General features: G+C 38.9%; 1 protein-coding gene across 1 annotated transcript in view; it reads left to right on the forward strand.

Annotated features, from left to right (window-relative positions):
• Nucleotides 1-17,681, forward strand: part of LOC104922652 (anoctamin-4) — a 46,898-nt gene that overhangs the window by 19,081 nt on the left and 10,136 nt on the right. The window contains exons 4-21 of the mRNA XM_027275952.1: nt 455-652; nt 1,985-2,133; nt 2,322-2,471; nt 4,499-4,599; nt 4,773-4,817; nt 4,893-5,021; nt 5,163-5,269; nt 5,868-5,923; nt 6,103-6,224; nt 6,395-6,529; nt 6,907-7,003; nt 7,207-7,267; nt 13,073-13,155; nt 14,266-14,406; nt 14,781-14,945; nt 15,075-15,111; nt 15,252-15,363; nt 16,888-16,945. Coding sequence (XP_027131753.1) covers nt 455-652; nt 1,985-2,133; nt 2,322-2,471; nt 4,499-4,599; nt 4,773-4,817; nt 4,893-5,021; nt 5,163-5,269; nt 5,868-5,923; nt 6,103-6,224; nt 6,395-6,529; nt 6,907-7,003; nt 7,207-7,267; nt 13,073-13,155; nt 14,266-14,406; nt 14,781-14,945; nt 15,075-15,111; nt 15,252-15,363; nt 16,888-16,945 — 1,946 coding nt within the window. The remainder of the gene's footprint in view (nt 1-454; nt 653-1,984; nt 2,134-2,321; nt 2,472-4,498; nt 4,600-4,772; nt 4,818-4,892; nt 5,022-5,162; nt 5,270-5,867; nt 5,924-6,102; nt 6,225-6,394; nt 6,530-6,906; nt 7,004-7,206; nt 7,268-13,072; nt 13,156-14,265; nt 14,407-14,780; nt 14,946-15,074; nt 15,112-15,251; nt 15,364-16,887; nt 16,946-17,681) is intronic.

Genomic DNA, 17,681 nt, shown 5'->3' on the forward strand with positions numbered 1-17,681 from the left:
TCTCATCAGCATTATTTCTAGACAGCAGGTAGCTGTTAAACCCTCAGTCTTATCCAGCAAGAAAGCTGAAGATCCAAATATTTCCCTCAGACGTTGGTGGAAAGGAGCTAAAAGAGAGTAAATACTGGACTTTGACAATAGTTAATGATTTGGATTTAGAATAATTGACAGTAACTTTGTGTGTGAAAGGGGTTTTAAAGTTCATCCACAATGCACACAATAAAATCAGTGGTGGTTGAGAGGTTGTCTGATTAAGTCTAAGACTCAATACTGTATCTCATCTCATTGTAGACTTTTTCGTCCTTTTAACTAGTCCTAAGTTCTATACTCTACTTTTTGTGTATTCACAGTAACAAAAGTGACAACAAGTAGTACCAGAGAGTTACCTATGTTATTAAGACTTCATAGCATAAAGAGACAAAATGTAATAAAAAAAGTTATCTGTGTCATATAGGTGTGAGTTTATCTCTACATGGGTCTGAGCCCAAACGGCGGAGCCCCCGACGCAGAGTCCAGCTGCAGCCCTCGGTCTCAGGCTACCAGGCAGCGGACAGAATTCTCGCTTTCTCCTTCTGTGGGAAGGCTGACATCATGGAGGAATCCTCGGGGGAAGCCCCGGACTCCAGCACCCAAGATGATCTGCCTCCCCTCGGTGAGACTCTGTTTGAAATTTCTTCTTATACCTTCATTTGTTCAAATTTAACAATGATAAATTAAAGAGGTCAGCCCTTTTGTGATACTGGCCAGCTTCCAGTTATAAGTGTGTGTGACAGGGCAGGTGCTAATGTGAACACACAACCAGTACATTGAACCTCTAGGTGGACGCTGTTCAATTTTTGACTGCAGTGTGGTCCTAAATGTGTTTGCAGGCTACATTGGCAGCTAAGATTTCAAATACATGTGTGTGTACATTACATTACTCTCATCTCAAGGAAGTGGCACATACTGTTTGAGATCAACCTTTTTCTAGATGCGCAACAGTAAACCCACTCTTGTGCAGTTAGTTCCTGATGAACATAAGCAAAAGCTAAACATTAAACATAATATCAATAACATTTTTAGTGACTTAGAGCCAATTCAAACCAAATCAGGACTCAATCAGGTTTTCCCATTCATTTGAATGGGGATAGACGGTTTAGGCTTGGGTGGTGTAGGCTGCAGGTTGTAGCGGCAGATAAGCAAACAAACAGCAACAACTTTTAGAGAAAAAAACGGTGGCATCATGCTGTGGTGGCCAAACTGCTCCACAGTCAGCCTGAAATATCGCTAAACCACGACACCAGATTTGGTCTGAATGTAACGGGTAACATGTTTTTAATTTCCCCTTCTTGTTCTGACCAAATGGAGATGGATGCTAGCGTAGTGTCTCTGTGAAGGAGCATTCTCGGAAACCTGAACTGACTTTTAGATGCTAACGTTACCCGCGTGGCTAATGTAAAAAATTAGATGGCTCCAAAAAAAAACAGACCCCAAAAGAAACAATGGTCATTTAAGGCTGAAATGGTTTCTCTCAGCAGAAAACAAATCGTGTTACAATAAAATAGACTACCCTTTAGGATTAAAAATACCTCCTTAAAATGTAATATTTGAATGATGCGTCACATCACATTACCTGGTTTAATGAGAAAGGTGTTGCTCGTAGCGATGAATCCACAGAGACTCATCAAACGACTGTGCTGTTTCCACTTCAACTCGTAGAGAGAGAACATTAGTGACTTTCAGCTCATTATTTTGGTTTTTACTGCCTGCAGCTTTCACACTGTTTTATTTTAGTTTCTAGCCAGCATTAGGCTGCAAAGGAGACAGGCAGAGGTGATCTGACACCAAAGTAAAGCAAATGGTAGATTAAATATTGGACATACATTCATCAGGTGGCCAGAAACATGAATAAATAACAATAAATGCTAATCATGTCTGTTACTGTAGCGTTCACTGCACTTTACTGTAATATAACTTTTATACATTCTGCTCAACTTCCCTCCAGCTGTGAAGGATGTTAATGTGCTGCTTGACAGAAAAAGGTCAGATGGCATCAGCAGTCCGTCCAGAGACGACGACTCCACCCTGCTGAATCAGGGAACCCACAGCAGCATCCTTGACGACAACACAAAGTCCGATTCTAGCCTCCCAGAGGTCAGTAGTGAAACTAAATCGAATTGCACCCTTCACCCCAACTGATGATATAAGCCAGTTTGGTCAGGAGTAGTTTATAGAGTGGTATGTGTAAAGGTTACAGCTAGGTTAACACCCACATACTTTAATCATGATAAACAATGGATGAGGATTCGTTTAAGGTGATGGTGGACTCTGTGTGTTGTCAGGGGAGGGGTAAATCCAGAGGCCTTTGCTTGAGCAATGGAAAGAGCCGTATCGACTACATCCTGGTTTACAGGAAGTCCAGCTCACAGTCAGAGAAGCGGGAGATATTTGAGCGGAACATCCGTGCTGAGGGCTTACAGATGGAAAAGGAGGTAAAGAACCGTCACAATTGCTATTTATTTCATTGTATTAACAAAGGTGGAATTTTCTATCTTTAGGTTACACCGGGTCCGTGTGGGCCTTGAGGTCCTCGGCAGTAGTAGTTGTTTGGCTTTGTTTGAGGACAGCAGGTGCCAGCCTATCTCAACACTGTGGTGACCCGGGTCGAAGGAACTGAATGTTGACTTTTTTATGTTTCATTTACATAAACCCACAACAGTGTCTCCAGACTGGAATGTGCTGACAGTAACACTAACATGGGTAAAGACATTCTCTTCTAATTCTGGGCGTGTAGTATTTGTGGTGTTATCTTGAGGTTTAAAGTCTGACCACCAGCATGAGTTTGGCAGAATGTGAGACCGACTCAGGCACTTCTGATGAGAGTGTCTCTAATTCTCCTTGATCAATCGTCAATAAATAATACAGCATAAGACATCAGAGGCTCCTGAACACTTTTTTCCCTTCCCCTATTCAATGTACTCTTAGCATAGTTTTGGTCTCCACCAACTCCTGAGGAAACCTTGCTCTTTAGTGGTTAAATGCCATTAACCTATGTTTAACTGCTGTTTTGTTTCTTGGAAAGTAGCGTACATCAATTTTATCACAGCTTTTTTTTTTAGCTGAAAACAGCCTCTTGCTTTGGCTGGAGACAATGTTGATAGAAGCGATAAGACCACTGAGCCACAACAGTAAAGTTGTGAACCGTAAAACCAAAACAATGGACTCAAAGACACTAAAATGTGCTTTGGCTTCATCACTACAAATTATACGTAGCCATTTGATCAGTTGTTTATATAAAAATATTGATTGGAGCAGTTTTAAATTATTTGTTTTGTCTGGCCACCAGCCTGAAAAACATTTTATTGCAATGTGAGAGAGCCAGAAATTATGAATTATTAATTGTTAATTGATTATTATTATCAATAATTAGTAATTCATTATTAATATTCTATTATATTCTATTATATTATATTATATTATATTATATTATATTATATTATATTATATTATATTATATAGCATTAGTATTGTTTTTCCTTCCTTCCACTAAAGAGACACCTGAGATCAGGTTTAACTACAGAGCGGTACTCCCTCAGCTGAGAGGGATTAAGTGTCTTACATCAGCAGGGCAGAAGCTATAATCACAGCGCTCCACCTGAAGAATTGCTTTAACAATAATATTCACAGTTATTTTTGTTCTCTCTGCTCGGTAGAGAGATTTTTAACTCTCCGGCCAAGTTTCTAAGCAAAAATAGCCACATCTTTGAAAAATGATGATTACAAGTAAACAAGGAGCTTGGTAAGTTCCTGTACTGACAGAGAATTAGCCATGCTGTGATTATTTTGGCAATCCTGCAGCTGCATTAATAGCGTGCAACATGAGCAACATCCGTACCGATCTGTGTAAAGAAGCAATTTAATGCCCACTCCTATAATGCATGTAATCTCAATGGCCAAATTGCTGAATTTTAAAATGCTCTGAGCCTTTGTGCCTTGTCTCACAAGGTCTGACAGCTGAGTGCTGTTGCGGCATTCATCTGTGAGCAACCACTCATAGAGCCAAAACAAATGTGCTGATGGCAATTTTCTCCCCTGCTGCTTCTTATTTAGCAAAAAAGTGTCCCAGTGAAAAAGTGGAAAATGTGGATGTGTGTGTGTGTTAACTTCTGGACTATCTGCAGATGCAGTAGCATCAAGGTCATTGGTAACTAGAACATCCAGGAGAAGACAGTGATTCTTCTTGTCTCCTTCTACAGCAAACTTGTGTGTGTTTCTCGTGTGGAGTCATTTTGTTATTTTTAGGTTTCTCTCCAGTTAGCTCCTGATTCATACACCTTTAGACTGACTCCTTCTCTGTCAAGCAGTACAGGTGAGGAAAAGAGCTGAACCTAGCAACCGTATTGATGTTGGATATGTTGATGCAGCTGTCTGCGCCGAGATTATATTTTGTAGTCCTTCCCATTCTAACGTAAACTTATCTTCCTGTTGAAATTAAATTGTTGTGTGTGTTTCTTTACAGGCCTCTGTAACAAACAGTGACGTGATTTTCCTGAAGCTTCATGCACCATGGGATGTCCTCTGTCGCTATGCAGAGCTTATGAACATCCGCATGCCTTTTAGGTGAGACTTAAGAGTTTAAGTAGTAGTGGTCAAAGAACTCCAGTGGCTGTAATTGGATGTTTTACTTGCAAAAGCAATAGTAATGGTAGTAGCTGTAGTAGTACCCTTCATTTATGTGATCATCCTCATTACTGAACTGTACTTAATATTTCCCAATGTCCTACATATTCCAGGAGGAAAATCTTTTACATGCATCGACGGCACAAGTTCATGAGCAGGTGAGCGTTCAGTCGAATGAGATTAGCTGAGAAAACAAAACAATACTACAGATTTAACAGAAACTTGACTTGCAGGATGGAGAAGCGCATCAACAAATTTCGTGGTTGGCTTCCCCGCAAGCCCATGAAGTTCGACGACACTCTGCCCGACCTGGAGGAGAACGAGAGCTTTACCGCCCCCTTCAGTCGATCAAGGATACATCAGTGAGTTTTTACGGAATGCCCTTTACAAACTCATTCTCCCAAGAAATGAACTTTATCTTGCACTTTTGCGCCTTTTTAATACACACTACACACTACAAACAAATCAGACAGACTTGTAAAAACTGGTTTGTTTCACTGCAGCTTCATCATCCACAACAAAGACACTTTTTTCAACAACGCCACCAGAAGTCGCATCGTTCACCACATCCTCCAGCGGGTCAAATATGAGGAGGGTAAAAATAAGATGGGTAAGTTTTGTTCTTTGGCATTATGACAAATTTGACTGTGGAAATAACTGAAATTGGAGGAAAGGAAAATGCATGCTAAGAAATATAGATAGATAGATAGATAGATAGATAGATAGATAGATAGATTATCAATCAATTAAAACATGTCATTTTTTCAAGTGAATTCAAACCCAACCCATGTAGCCTGACCTCAAACTACACCGTCAAGTTGAAGTTTTGTTAATTTCAGTTGCCTCCACTTTGACATTACTGCAAGGCATTAGGCAGTAACTTTACAAAGCAAACATCCCTTTGGCACCTTTAGCCATGATTTTAATATATATAGTGAATAATACATTAAAGCTGCAATAAGCATGCATAAGATTAATAATAAATGGTTTTGTGTCACGATTATCCATTTAGCACGGCTTGCTAGTTTTCTCCAGTTCTGTGAGCAAAGAGAACAACAGCAGCATAGTTAATTGATAATGCAACTAGATACAGTGGGTCAGATGAACAGTGCTTTTACAAACACCCTCCACAGCAGTACAAGGCAAAGCTGTCCTGTTCATCAGGCACCTGTTGCTCTTCTTTCATGATTCTCTGTGTTTGATTCCAGGGATTAATCGTCTTTTGAGCAATAATTCATATGATGCAGCTTTCCCGCTTCATGAGGTAATTTATCTGATCTCCAGAAAGCCATTCATTAAATAATCCCTGTCACCTCCTATCAGGTCATAACTATGCGACTTTATGTGGCATGTATGTGGTTGTGTATTGCATGGACTGATAACACATACATGCATCGTGTTTTTCCATGTCTGTGTACATGTGTGTGCCTTGACTTTTAACAGGGGAGATATCACAGTAAAAACTCCATCAGAACACATGGAGCAGAGAACCACCGGCATCTACTGTACGAATGCTGGGCTTGGTGGGGGGTTTGGTACAAGTACCAACCGCTGGACCTCATCAGGTAACTACATTTAGACACCTGAAGTTAAAATCCGAACATCATGGGAGGTAGAGCAGGTTTACTAGATACAGTATATTTTATAGGAGTTTTTTTATATATATATATATATTTTCAAGGACACTAACAGAACACCTCAAATGTGTTCCTCTTGTGCTCTGCTGTTGTTTCAGGAGGTATTTCGGGGAGAAGATTGGTCTGTACTTTGCCTGGCTTGGCTGGTACACAGGGATGCTGTTTCCTGCAGCTATGGTGGGGCTCTTGGTATTCCTATATGGCGTCTTCACTCTGGAGCACTGCCAGGTCAGGTAAACACACCTCCTCTTTTTATGATGAAAAATAAATATCCCTCAAGCTGGTAATTTTATTTTATTAGAATCATTTTAAATAACCCTTCTGAGTTCTACAGAAGAACATATGAAGAAAATATGCTCTGTCTTTATAAGAGGGTTTGAAACAGTGGCGCAAGATACTGAATATAAGATCATAACTATACTTAACAACTTCCATAAAAAAACTGAACAGATACTCACGTGCAGTGCAGTATTGCACTTGCTAGTGTTTTTTTTTTTCAGAAAGTTCAAAATTGAGGCTTTTACTATGTTGCGCAAAGCTATTTTCACTCTTGCTGGACATTATAATACCAGTTTTACCAGAGTTTGATGGACTAACTCTTGTTCTCCAGTAAAGAAATCTGCCAAGCCACTGACATCATCATGTGCCCCATCTGTGACCGGTACTGCCCCTACCTGAGACTGTCAGACAGCTGCATCTATGCCAAGGTACTGTCACCACAGAAAAATGTTCCAGACAGCTGTTTTTCACTGTTTTGTACCAGTGTGGAAAATGTGCAGATTAACAGTCAATTTAGGCCAAATCCAGTGCCATAATGTGTTTGATTTAGATCAGGAATTGAAGCTAAACATAATTTATTGTTATGCAGATAAATAGTAACTCTAATTTAGACTTCCTTTCTTCTTCTCAGGTCACCCATCTCTTCGACAATGGGGCAACTGTTTTCTTTGCTGTGTTCATGGCTGTTTGGGGTAAGTTGGACTTTTTACATTTCTGCATAAACTGTCCAGGTGTTTCTTCTCCTAGAAACATACTTGGCTAACAGTAGGAAAAAAGTTGTCCATTAACACACCAAGCGAACACATCATAACAATTATTTCTGTCAGGCTAGTGTCCAATATTTACCCTGCATTTAGCTCTGTTTTGGTCTCCACCAGCTGAAAAACAGCTGCCCTGTGCTGCTGGAGGTCACAGCTGTGAGACTGAACCAAAATAATAAAGTTGTGAGCTGTGAAACAAAAACAATGAGCTGAAAGGTGCTAAAACACACTGTAGAACTGAGGGGAATTGCTTAATTGGGTAATAATTGTGGTCACTAGGTCAACACTTGTCATATAGTGAACCAACACATTCATATAAAAATGTAGTAGTGCAGCTTTATTTAATTTGTTTTGTTACTGAAATGATGAAAAAGACATGATTGATCTCTAAAAATAAAACTATTATCGCTACATTTAAACACACATTATAACATGACATATAGATTATACACTGTTTTGCTTTCCCTATATTTCTTTCTACACATTTTGTTTGTTGTTTATATCAGCACCAGAAGGATCAGAACTGCACCATGTCCCAGGGTATGGAAGGTCCAAACAGAGAGTTTGTGATGGGTTCATATTGTTCAACTGCTGCAGACACAGCATGTGATGAAGCAGCACTGTCACATGGCAGATAGCTCGTCTGCTTATGAATGTGGATGGATGTAGGCGCTGAGGGATACAAAGGAGAGGAAAATTAACCTAAAAAAACAAGGGCAGAAAATTCTTTAAGTAAAGATTCTGATTTTTGGCAAAGCAATTTATAAACTGTGGTATGTGAGAAAGCTCTCACCCAGGGAGGGACAACATTCACAGCTCATGCTGCTTCTCTCATTTTATTCCAGCAACATATTTAGTCTGAATTATATGGGTACAAAATCAGACCTGGAGACATGAAATATGTGATTTGTATTTGAGTTTTCATTATACTCGCCCACATGGATCTTGTCATATCAGTGAGTTCATATTGTCATCATTCATTGTGTTTTGTGAAATGTTTTACTAAAAAAAAACAACTCAGACTATGAGTAAAGTTTCATTATTTGCAATTAAAAAAAGAAAACTATTATCAGCAAACAAAAATCTCACCCGTAAGTTTTTTAACAGAACCTGGGTGTTTGAGAGCCTTTCGCACTCTGTTTTCGAATCTCCAGCATCTCAGCAGGAAGAACAGAGCCAAACACAGCTGAAGGACAAAGGTGAACACGCCCAGCAAGACTATGGTGTTGGTAACTGTTGAGGGTAAAGAAAGGAGACAGATTGAATGTGGTTTTGTAGCTGACACACTGCTTGGACATTAGCATTTCAACCAAACCTTTTACCGGAGTTTAAATGTAATTTAGCTAAATGCTTACTTAAATCTAACATAGACCAAAAGTGAGGACTTGTTAGAATTGTATAATTCACACACAGTAGGTAACATGGCTCTCAAACTACAGTATACCTACTAATGAAAGCAGTGCAGGCCCTGTTGCATTAGTGTGTTAATAATTCAGACACTCAGACATATTCAGACAATGTCCACATCACAGTTGAAACACTATCAGTTTCACACTTATAAATGTTTAATGGTGACTTGCAGATAGAGTGGGACAAATGAGTCGAGGCAAAGTAAAGAAAAAAGGCTGTGTATGTAGACAGAGAATGTAGAGCAAAAAATACTTAAATAGATTGTAAACCCTTTGATAGATTGAGATAATTTAAAGCTATAGAATCACAAACTTTTAGTAAGAGTGACTTGGAACAGTACCAGCTGATGATAGGTGGACCCAGTGGGTGACCTCTGGCTGAGAGGAACCCAGAGTCAGGTTTTGGTTCTGGAGAAATCCCATCTTTCAGATTCCTCACTGCTTCAGGAGCATCTCCTGCACAGACGACAAAGACATTTATTTGTAATTGACCAATAAATAAAAAAATTCTGTATTTCATCTGCTCCTACTCATTTAAGTGTTCAAACCAAACTCTTTGTCACGTATTATTATTTATGATTTTTTAAAACTTGTTTTATTGAAAACAACTGTAACTTTTAATTGTTTGAAGCAACATTGTGTAACTTTTCCACCAATAAATTACTGATGATGTATGCAAGAAGCACATAACGCATTAGGTTTTAAGTCTTGGACATGGCTGCATATCATACATATTAATGGGGAGTCGAGCTGGTGTTGTGCTAGAACAGGAGCTGGGCAAGTGTTATTATGGCCCAGCAGCATTTATGGACATAATGACAGAGGCGAAACAACAGAAGGTGAAGGTGAAGAGAAACATGAGATTGGCTGAGCAAGAGGTAATCAAATAAGACTAAATGTGGGGCTGACTTTAAGGGGTTGGTGAGAGCTTTGTGAAATAAAAGGCTGAAAGACAGACGCAGCTTCTTGCCGTTGGACTAGCAAGTAATATTAGCTGGCTGCTATGTCTTGTGTTATTGTGTTTGCTTGATGTTTGCCTGTTAACAAAGCTGTTCACTTGCTAGTTTTTGATCATTAGTAATATAATCAATCAACACATTTATGTGTAGTGTGTGTAACTGTCCATATTATCACAAGTATTACACTCTGGGGCACTAAATTATAAAAATACTAATTACTACACAATGTTGCTTTAAGTGATAGATAAGATGTTTGATGCCTGTAAGTGAGAAAATATTCAAGGTATTGCAAGATTTTAAAGACCATCTCACTGTGATAGTGAATGTTTGTTACAGAGTGAAAAGGCCATTCTCCATCTTATCATGGCAATAAACTGTTACAAGTTACAGACTTCTAATCAAAGTGCAAATGTGCTGAACTTTAAGGTCAGGTAGCTTACTGAAATGTAAGGTTGAGTGGCATTGAAGAGCTTCATGTTAAGTTCACGTTGTCAGTCACTGTAAAGACTACAGAAACCAGCTGACATTAAAAGAAAGGATATATAAAAAAGGATATAACATCAGACACGTAAAAATGATGGATGCTTAACCTGAAGGCAATAAAAGATCTGAGTTTTTTAAAGTGCATTCAGCAGAGTAAAATATAAAACAAGCTATATGCATATTAAGACATTACACAGGTCGAGATTGCCACAAAAACTGATCTGACTAAAAACATGCCAGACTGATATTAAACTTTTGTGCGTGTGAAGAATGTTACTCCATGTAGAGTGTGTGGAAGTGTGGAAGATTTAGCTGTTTTTACAGCTGCACGGAGCCCAGTCTGATGTTTGTAAAAGTCAGGATTTTATCCAGTTTAAAGAAAAGTACAATAGAAATTACAACAATGTACTGACCTTACAGTCACTGCCTCTCAGTGTTGGAAGTTGCTGTCCAAATGAATATGTTTTGGGGTTTAACTGCAGCTCAAATCCCTTCATTAAGGTTCCTCAGAAGTGTGCTCCCCTGCTGGCTTCACATGGGGAGTGGTGCCCCATTCAGACAGCTGAACCTTAAGATTCAAAACAGGTTCAATACGGACACAATAGAGAAAATTAAAAGCATTTGTTTGAAATGCTCAATAGGTTCTGATCAGTTTAAGTGGAGCCTCTTCAGAAGTACTGTTTCAGTTTTCAGTGAAGAGCCTGGTAAACATGCAATAAGTAAGCTATCCATAGGACTTTGTTCTACCCTCCCTGTCTGTCCGTGTTCGGGAGCACCCTCTTCATTGCGTGAATGTCATTATGCATGGTAAACACTGGAGTTAGAAACATGTGTCACTTTGCCCTGGGACAATTTCAACACTACAGTTCAGTTATCTTGTGTCCAGTTTAACTAGTTATACAGAATAGAGCCAATACACACTTTTTTCAAGGCAGGCAAAGAAAGGCTTATTATGAATACTGGATAAGAGAGGGACATATAAGTGTGTCATCTGCACAATAGTGAGAGACATCATGCTTTTGAATGATTTGGCCGAGGGCAAGCATGTACATTGGAAAATAACAGTGATCTATGAATGGACCCTTGAGGAACCTCACAAATAAAATGATCAACAGTGGAACAGGCATTTTCTAAACCAACAGATAAAGTTCTGTTAAGGAAGTAAGAGTGTGAGAGGTGTAGAGCTGTAGAGCCAGGTTTATGTATCTAGATGGTGCAGGAGAAGACCACAGATCATACATAAGGACTGAGCAGTTACGTCTATCAATAAAGACTTTCACATGGCCTCTCTCTGTGCTATGGCAAGCTCCAAAACTGTTAAAACTATTAAAAATACTGTTGTTATTCATAAAATAGATTAGATAGATTGGTTGAAATGTCATTCTTCAGAGCCTAAGATAAAAAGGGAAACATCATCATTTAGAAATGACTGAGTAATACAGGATCCAAATTAAGTTTTCCTCAATAGTGGTTGAATAATTACATGTTTGGAAAGATGTTCTCAGAGTCAGAGAACTGTAAATATGCATTGAAATAAAGGGCCAATAAAATGTATATGTATATATTTCATTTGAGATATCAACTGGGTGTTGAAATGTTAACAGATTGAAACTGGGTCATGGAAACAGGATTATTGTTGAAGGTTGGTAGATGTCATGGATGTGGTGAAATGTGAGACAGTATGCTCTTCCCAATAAAATGAGAATCACATTTCTCTGTCTGATCATCACCAGTTGTGTATTGGTTGGTCCACTGAGAAAAGACTTTGGGGTTATGGTTATTTTTGGATGTTAGGCCTGATGCTGATCTTGCCTCTTTTACTGCTATGATGCGGTTGAAGTTATAATAGTTTTTCACTGAAGCAATGTCGAGAATGGAAAGACAGTGACTGTTGAAAGAGGCTAATAACTCATTGAGATTTTCCCTCAGTGTTTAGGGTTTCCTAACCCTAAATTAGAATTTGCCTTTAACTTTAGTTTTATGGAGCATTTTAGTGTCTTTCAGCTCAGTGTTTTGGTTTTAAAGCCTGCAACTTTACAGTTTTGGTTCAGTCTTACCCGTATGCTGCATAAAACATGGACATAGTCTCCATGACATCACCCATATGTTTCTGAAGAACCTCCCAACTAATACAAAAATGGACAAAGGTGGAGCACAAGTGGAGCTGAAAAGTCTGGTTGCTGAAACCAACCATCTGTGAAGGCACTAATCTGTCACTTAAAGTGGTCACAAGCTTAATTATGCTTAAATATGCTTAATATAATTTGAATTTGAGGTATATAAAACTTTGTCCTTTGCACAGTCATGATGAGTCATGAAGCAAAATATCTATTGTACCAGACTGCAAACACTTTTGTTTCTGCTGGGCTTTATAAAGGCTGAGTCGCTTTTACTGCCAGACATAAGTGGCCATTCAAGGAACTGCAGTTTTTGGCACTTCAGTATTGGCTTCATTTTTTAGCCCAGGATGCTGCTGCTTCATTTCATTAATCCCATGGTACACTACCAAATGACAGACAGACAGACGACTAACTAACTACCCAGATGGTGAACATCGGGGAGCATTCAGCTGGTAAAAAGCCATATATTTCCCTCAGGTATTGGCGGAGATGAAAAACAGAGTGAATGAAGAGGAGCTAAAGAAAAACTGAATTTATTTTCTATCCATCATCATTTAAGTCTGCTGGATGTGTAAATAGCTGTTTATTAACATGTTCTGCATAACTTTATAAGGTGATAAATGCCAATCGTGTTGCTTCTACTACCTCTAATTGGCCCAAAGAAATCATTTACATCTTTTAAGAAAATGCAGACTTAACAGCAAATATAAACAACATGAGAAAAAAGCATAAAAGTGAAAATAGTGTTTCAATCATGTCTTCCAGCGACAGTCTTCCTGGAGTTCTGGAAAAGGCGCCGAGCTGTCCTTGCGTACGACTGGGACCTCCTCGACTGGGAGGAAGAGGAGGTGAAGTATTTACACCATGTGATCATTCCAGTTTTTGATTTTTCAGAAAAATAATAATACATTTTCTTTCAGAAATAATGATTGCCATTTAGAGTTCTTTCTCAACTCAAATGATGATGTTTCAGCCTCCACAGCAACTCTGCCCTTGAGGAATGTTTGCCCACTTGTGCCTTTTTCCAATCTGTAGGCATATATTTAAAATCAGTTTATGACTCACAGAAAATGTACAGTTTGGACACTTGTATAATAAAAGCTCTTACAAGCTCAGACTCCTACAGAGTTGTCATATTGCTGCTGGGCTTTGGCAGAAATTTTGATAGATTTATAACGTTCTCGCCTGTCTTACATATCAACCTCCAAACCTCTCCTGTCAATCAAGCTGGTAAACACGTGTTCTTTGAAAGACTGCTGTTTGTGGGTGTGAAAGTGACTCAGAGTCTGCTTTGTACAGAACGAAGATGAGACATAAATAATAAACTCCATGACAAACTGCACAATGCAGCTGGAGTTTAGTTATAAGGTAGTGGCGCCAACGACAACATTGTCATATATGCTAATCTGGATGGTCTAGCATACTGATTAGCACAGTTTCTGAAGTACAGGTGTGTTTTATAACGTTATGACGATAAAACAACTAAAGAGTAGCACCTAAAGCAGTTTGCTTATTTAATGACTTTAATTTACTCACATGATTCTTGTATTTTTGGGTATGTTCATGGTTGAGTTCATTTATTTATTTATTGTTAAGTTGTTTTGGACAAGTATATGCAACCATTTTCTAAGTATAATATTCAGCTGGAAGAATAATGATAAACCAACCAGCTACTACCATGAGTAAGCACTTGGACTTGGTATTGGTGGCAAGGAAAAAACCCAGTTTAAGGCAGAAACCTTAAGCAGAACCCGGCTCATTGGTGGGACTGGGGCTCTGAATGAATGAGCTCACAACATTAAATTATACCAGCTCATTGGACAGAAAAAATTTGTGTCTGTGGAATACACAATTTCTTCTGCATTGTCTGTACACATAGAAGTAGTAATCAGAGTTTTGAATATCCCTTTACAAATACTGCTAGATTTAGTTCATGTGTCTTCCCCTTTGTCTTTCAGGATGAAATACGCCCACAGTTTGAGGCCAAATACTCCAAGAAAGAGAGGATGAACCCCATATCTGGAAAGCCAGAGCCTTATCAGGCCTTCACTGACAAATACAGTCGCCTCATCGTCTCAGCATCTGGGATCTTCTTCATGGTAGACAAATGTCAACTAGCATGTGTGCTCTCATCTGTGTATTTACCTTTATCTCAGAGTCTTGTTTATTTTAAAGGATCACCTTTCTTATATGTAGATATTAAAATCCTAAGGCAGCTGTCTTTTATTAGCAAAGCATTATGTGCTTTGTATTGTTTGCATAGTAAGAATTTTTATTTAAACAAGCCATTCACTGAAAGTGTGAACTGTTTTATGACGGTACAGTTCCATCTAATGATATTTGAATTTGTTTGTACAATAAGGTGCTATTTGCAGTGTTCATGCATATGGTAAAACATTTTTACAGTGTAAATGTGTAGGGTTGATATTTCTAGTATTTGATAGTATTTTTGCATGTCACTATGATGTCACAGATCCTGGTGGTGATCGCCGCCGTGTTTGGCATCGTCATTTACCGCGTGATCACCGTCAGCACCTTCGCCGCCTTCGGCTGGGCCCTCATCAGGAACAACTCTCAGGTGGCGACCACGGGAACGGCAGTCTGCATCAACTTCTGCATGATCATGCTCCTCAACGTGGTGAGTGTCAATGCATAAAAGGTTCAGACACCACATGTGTGCTTCTTTACAGGCTGTTGTTGATCAGTAATACATTTACAATCAATTCATCTTCATCACCCACTGATGGCCAATTTTTTTTTTTTTTAGCTCTATGAAAAAGTTGCTCTTCTTCTCACTAATTTAGGTAAGTTGACTGCACCAGCAGATCTAATGTTAGTATTTGTTTTTGTCTTTGTCATCCCTAAGACTGTCAGAATTTTGTGGTTCAGTCACTTTCACTTTATCAGTTCAGCATATCCTCCTTTTTTCTCTGTGCCACCACAGAACAGCCAAGGACAGAGTCAGAGTGGGAGAACAGCTTTACACTCAAGATGTTCCTCTTTCAGTTTGTCAACCTCAACAGTTCAACTTTCTACATTGCCTTCTTTTTGGGGAGGTGAGGAAGTCATGCAGAACTCACAAACACAGTATAGCACGTGCAACTTAATAAACAAAAGAAGAAAAAGAAGAGCAGTTAAATGCACCCAGTTGCACCATAGACAAAGACAAAAATGTCTTTTTTAGAGAACGGGATCTTTAGGGGGAGATGGCAGGTCAACAGTACATGTCTTATAGAAGTGGAATACTGAAAGCTGGTAACCTGGAGATTAATTTGAAGCAGCTAGTTATGCAAGTGTATAGTATAAGGACCTGCAAAATCATGATAGAAGTATAGGATGACCATTCCTCAATGGTCAATGTCTCATACATTGTTGCTACAGTTTTTGGGTTGATAGCATTCGTACCAGAGGTCACAGGTCCATTTATACAATGAGGTCAAGTTTCAAAAAATGGTCTTACTACATGAAATGGATACTATGAGGAGAGAACGTGGCTCATGGAATTCACAAGAGTCTTAGCTTTCCGATAAAACCCAATTTATTCAGTTCCAATACTGTTTAGGGACCCAAGTATGAAGAAAAAAAAAATAACAACACATTTATACCGTATGCAGAAAACTGCATGGTTTGTCCAAACCTGCAAGTGAAGAGGTCGAAGGACACGTTTTACAATGAGCACAACACTGTCAAAGTTTAGCCTAAAGTTGGAGCATTATTTAGCCGCCTTCCCAACAGGCTAGCATGACATGGCATCTTCACTCCAGCTTTACTATTGAACATGCTACAGCCTTCTAAGGACAGTAATGTTGTCATAAGACGTCCCCGAGGAGTGGAAGAGATTCAAAGTTGACAGGAGGTTCAAAATCTCTCCTCACTGTAAGTTTATGTGCGTTCAGACAGAAAACACAAACAGGTGTGTTGGTTAGTAACAGCAGAAATATGGCGTTGACATTACAATTCATTCTACAGGTTAGAAACAGCCAATGTGGAGGATTTAGTATAGAGGTGATAAATAATGATAATGTTTTGTTTTGGTGAAAATGCTGGATTTCATCAAGATGTTTCAAACGATGTGACCTTGACTCTTTAAGGTTACTCTAGACATTCAGTAACAAAACTATACTGCTGCCATTGAATGAAACATACAGTATATGTAAATGTTCTGAGTAACAACAGAGACAGACACCATATTTTTAAACAGGTACACCACAATAAATACTGACTCTATACTCACAGAACTCCCTAAGGGACACGCAGTGTTCTCAACTTTTATAGTAGTTAAACCAGTCAAGTGTAACCTCTCAATCTAGAGATTTTAAAATCTAGAATATAGTTTTACGGCATCCAAGTCCAAGACATTTACAGCTTCGAACCTTTTCTGACACATTCACAACTTTGGGCACAGCTGATAGGCATTTTTCAACCGGGCTTTTGGTTTGTCAGAGTAATAAATACTGAAACTAAGAAAACATCAGTACGATTTTAAACACCATTGCAACATCTCCTGATGTCCACCTGACATACGGAAAATGTATTTATTTTTATTTTTTTTAATTATTGTTTTTTTCCTTGGTTAACAGATTTACAGGCCGGCCCGGTGCATATCTACGCCTCATCAATCGCTGGAAACTGGAAGAAGTGAGTCATTACTTTGCTATCCCATGGGGGTATAACAGCAAAGCATTATGGGTCTAAGTATTTCTAAATTGGACATTAAGCTATTACTGTATGCCCGACCACCTACCGGGCATTTAACCCCCACCGGCAGTAAGCGTTGTTGGCAGCTGCACTTATGGGAACATGTAGGGGAATAACACAGAAGTGATCAGAGGGGATAGAAGACCTGAGCTGGCGTTTTTAAATGCTGAGCTTGTGTGCTCCCACAGTTGCTATAATGGAAATGGGGAAATTTTCAGTGATGTGACATGTACAGTACAGTACAAGTGCCTCAGTCAGTATTTTGTGGCCCTGTAATGTACTCTGTACCTCAGTGTGAGGCTCTAGAACAGGGGTCGGGAACCTTTTTGGCTGAGAGAACCATGAAAGCCACATATCTTAAAATGTATTTCCGTGAGAGCCATATAATATTTTTTAACACTGAATACAAATAAATGCGTGCATTTTTAAGTAAGACCAACAATTTTAGAGCAATATAATAATAAGTCTGAATTTATTCTTTTTAATAACGTTGCTATACTGAAGCTAACCAATAATAAATAAAATACTTCTTTACTACATTAATGTGACTTCTGGTGCTGCATGGTCCCGATCATGCACCGATCCCCATAGCAACCGCAGTGTTTCGGATGTAGACGCGCATGCGCACTCACGTACTGCTGAGTGAACTCTCCGGTCGTTAGCTCATAAGCAGGTT

This window comes from Larimichthys crocea, unplaced genomic scaffold (assembly GCF_000972845.2).
Source record: "Larimichthys crocea isolate SSNF unplaced genomic scaffold, L_crocea_2.0 scaffold268, whole genome shotgun sequence".
Taxonomy (NCBI): domain Eukaryota; kingdom Metazoa; phylum Chordata; class Actinopteri; family Sciaenidae; genus Larimichthys; species Larimichthys crocea.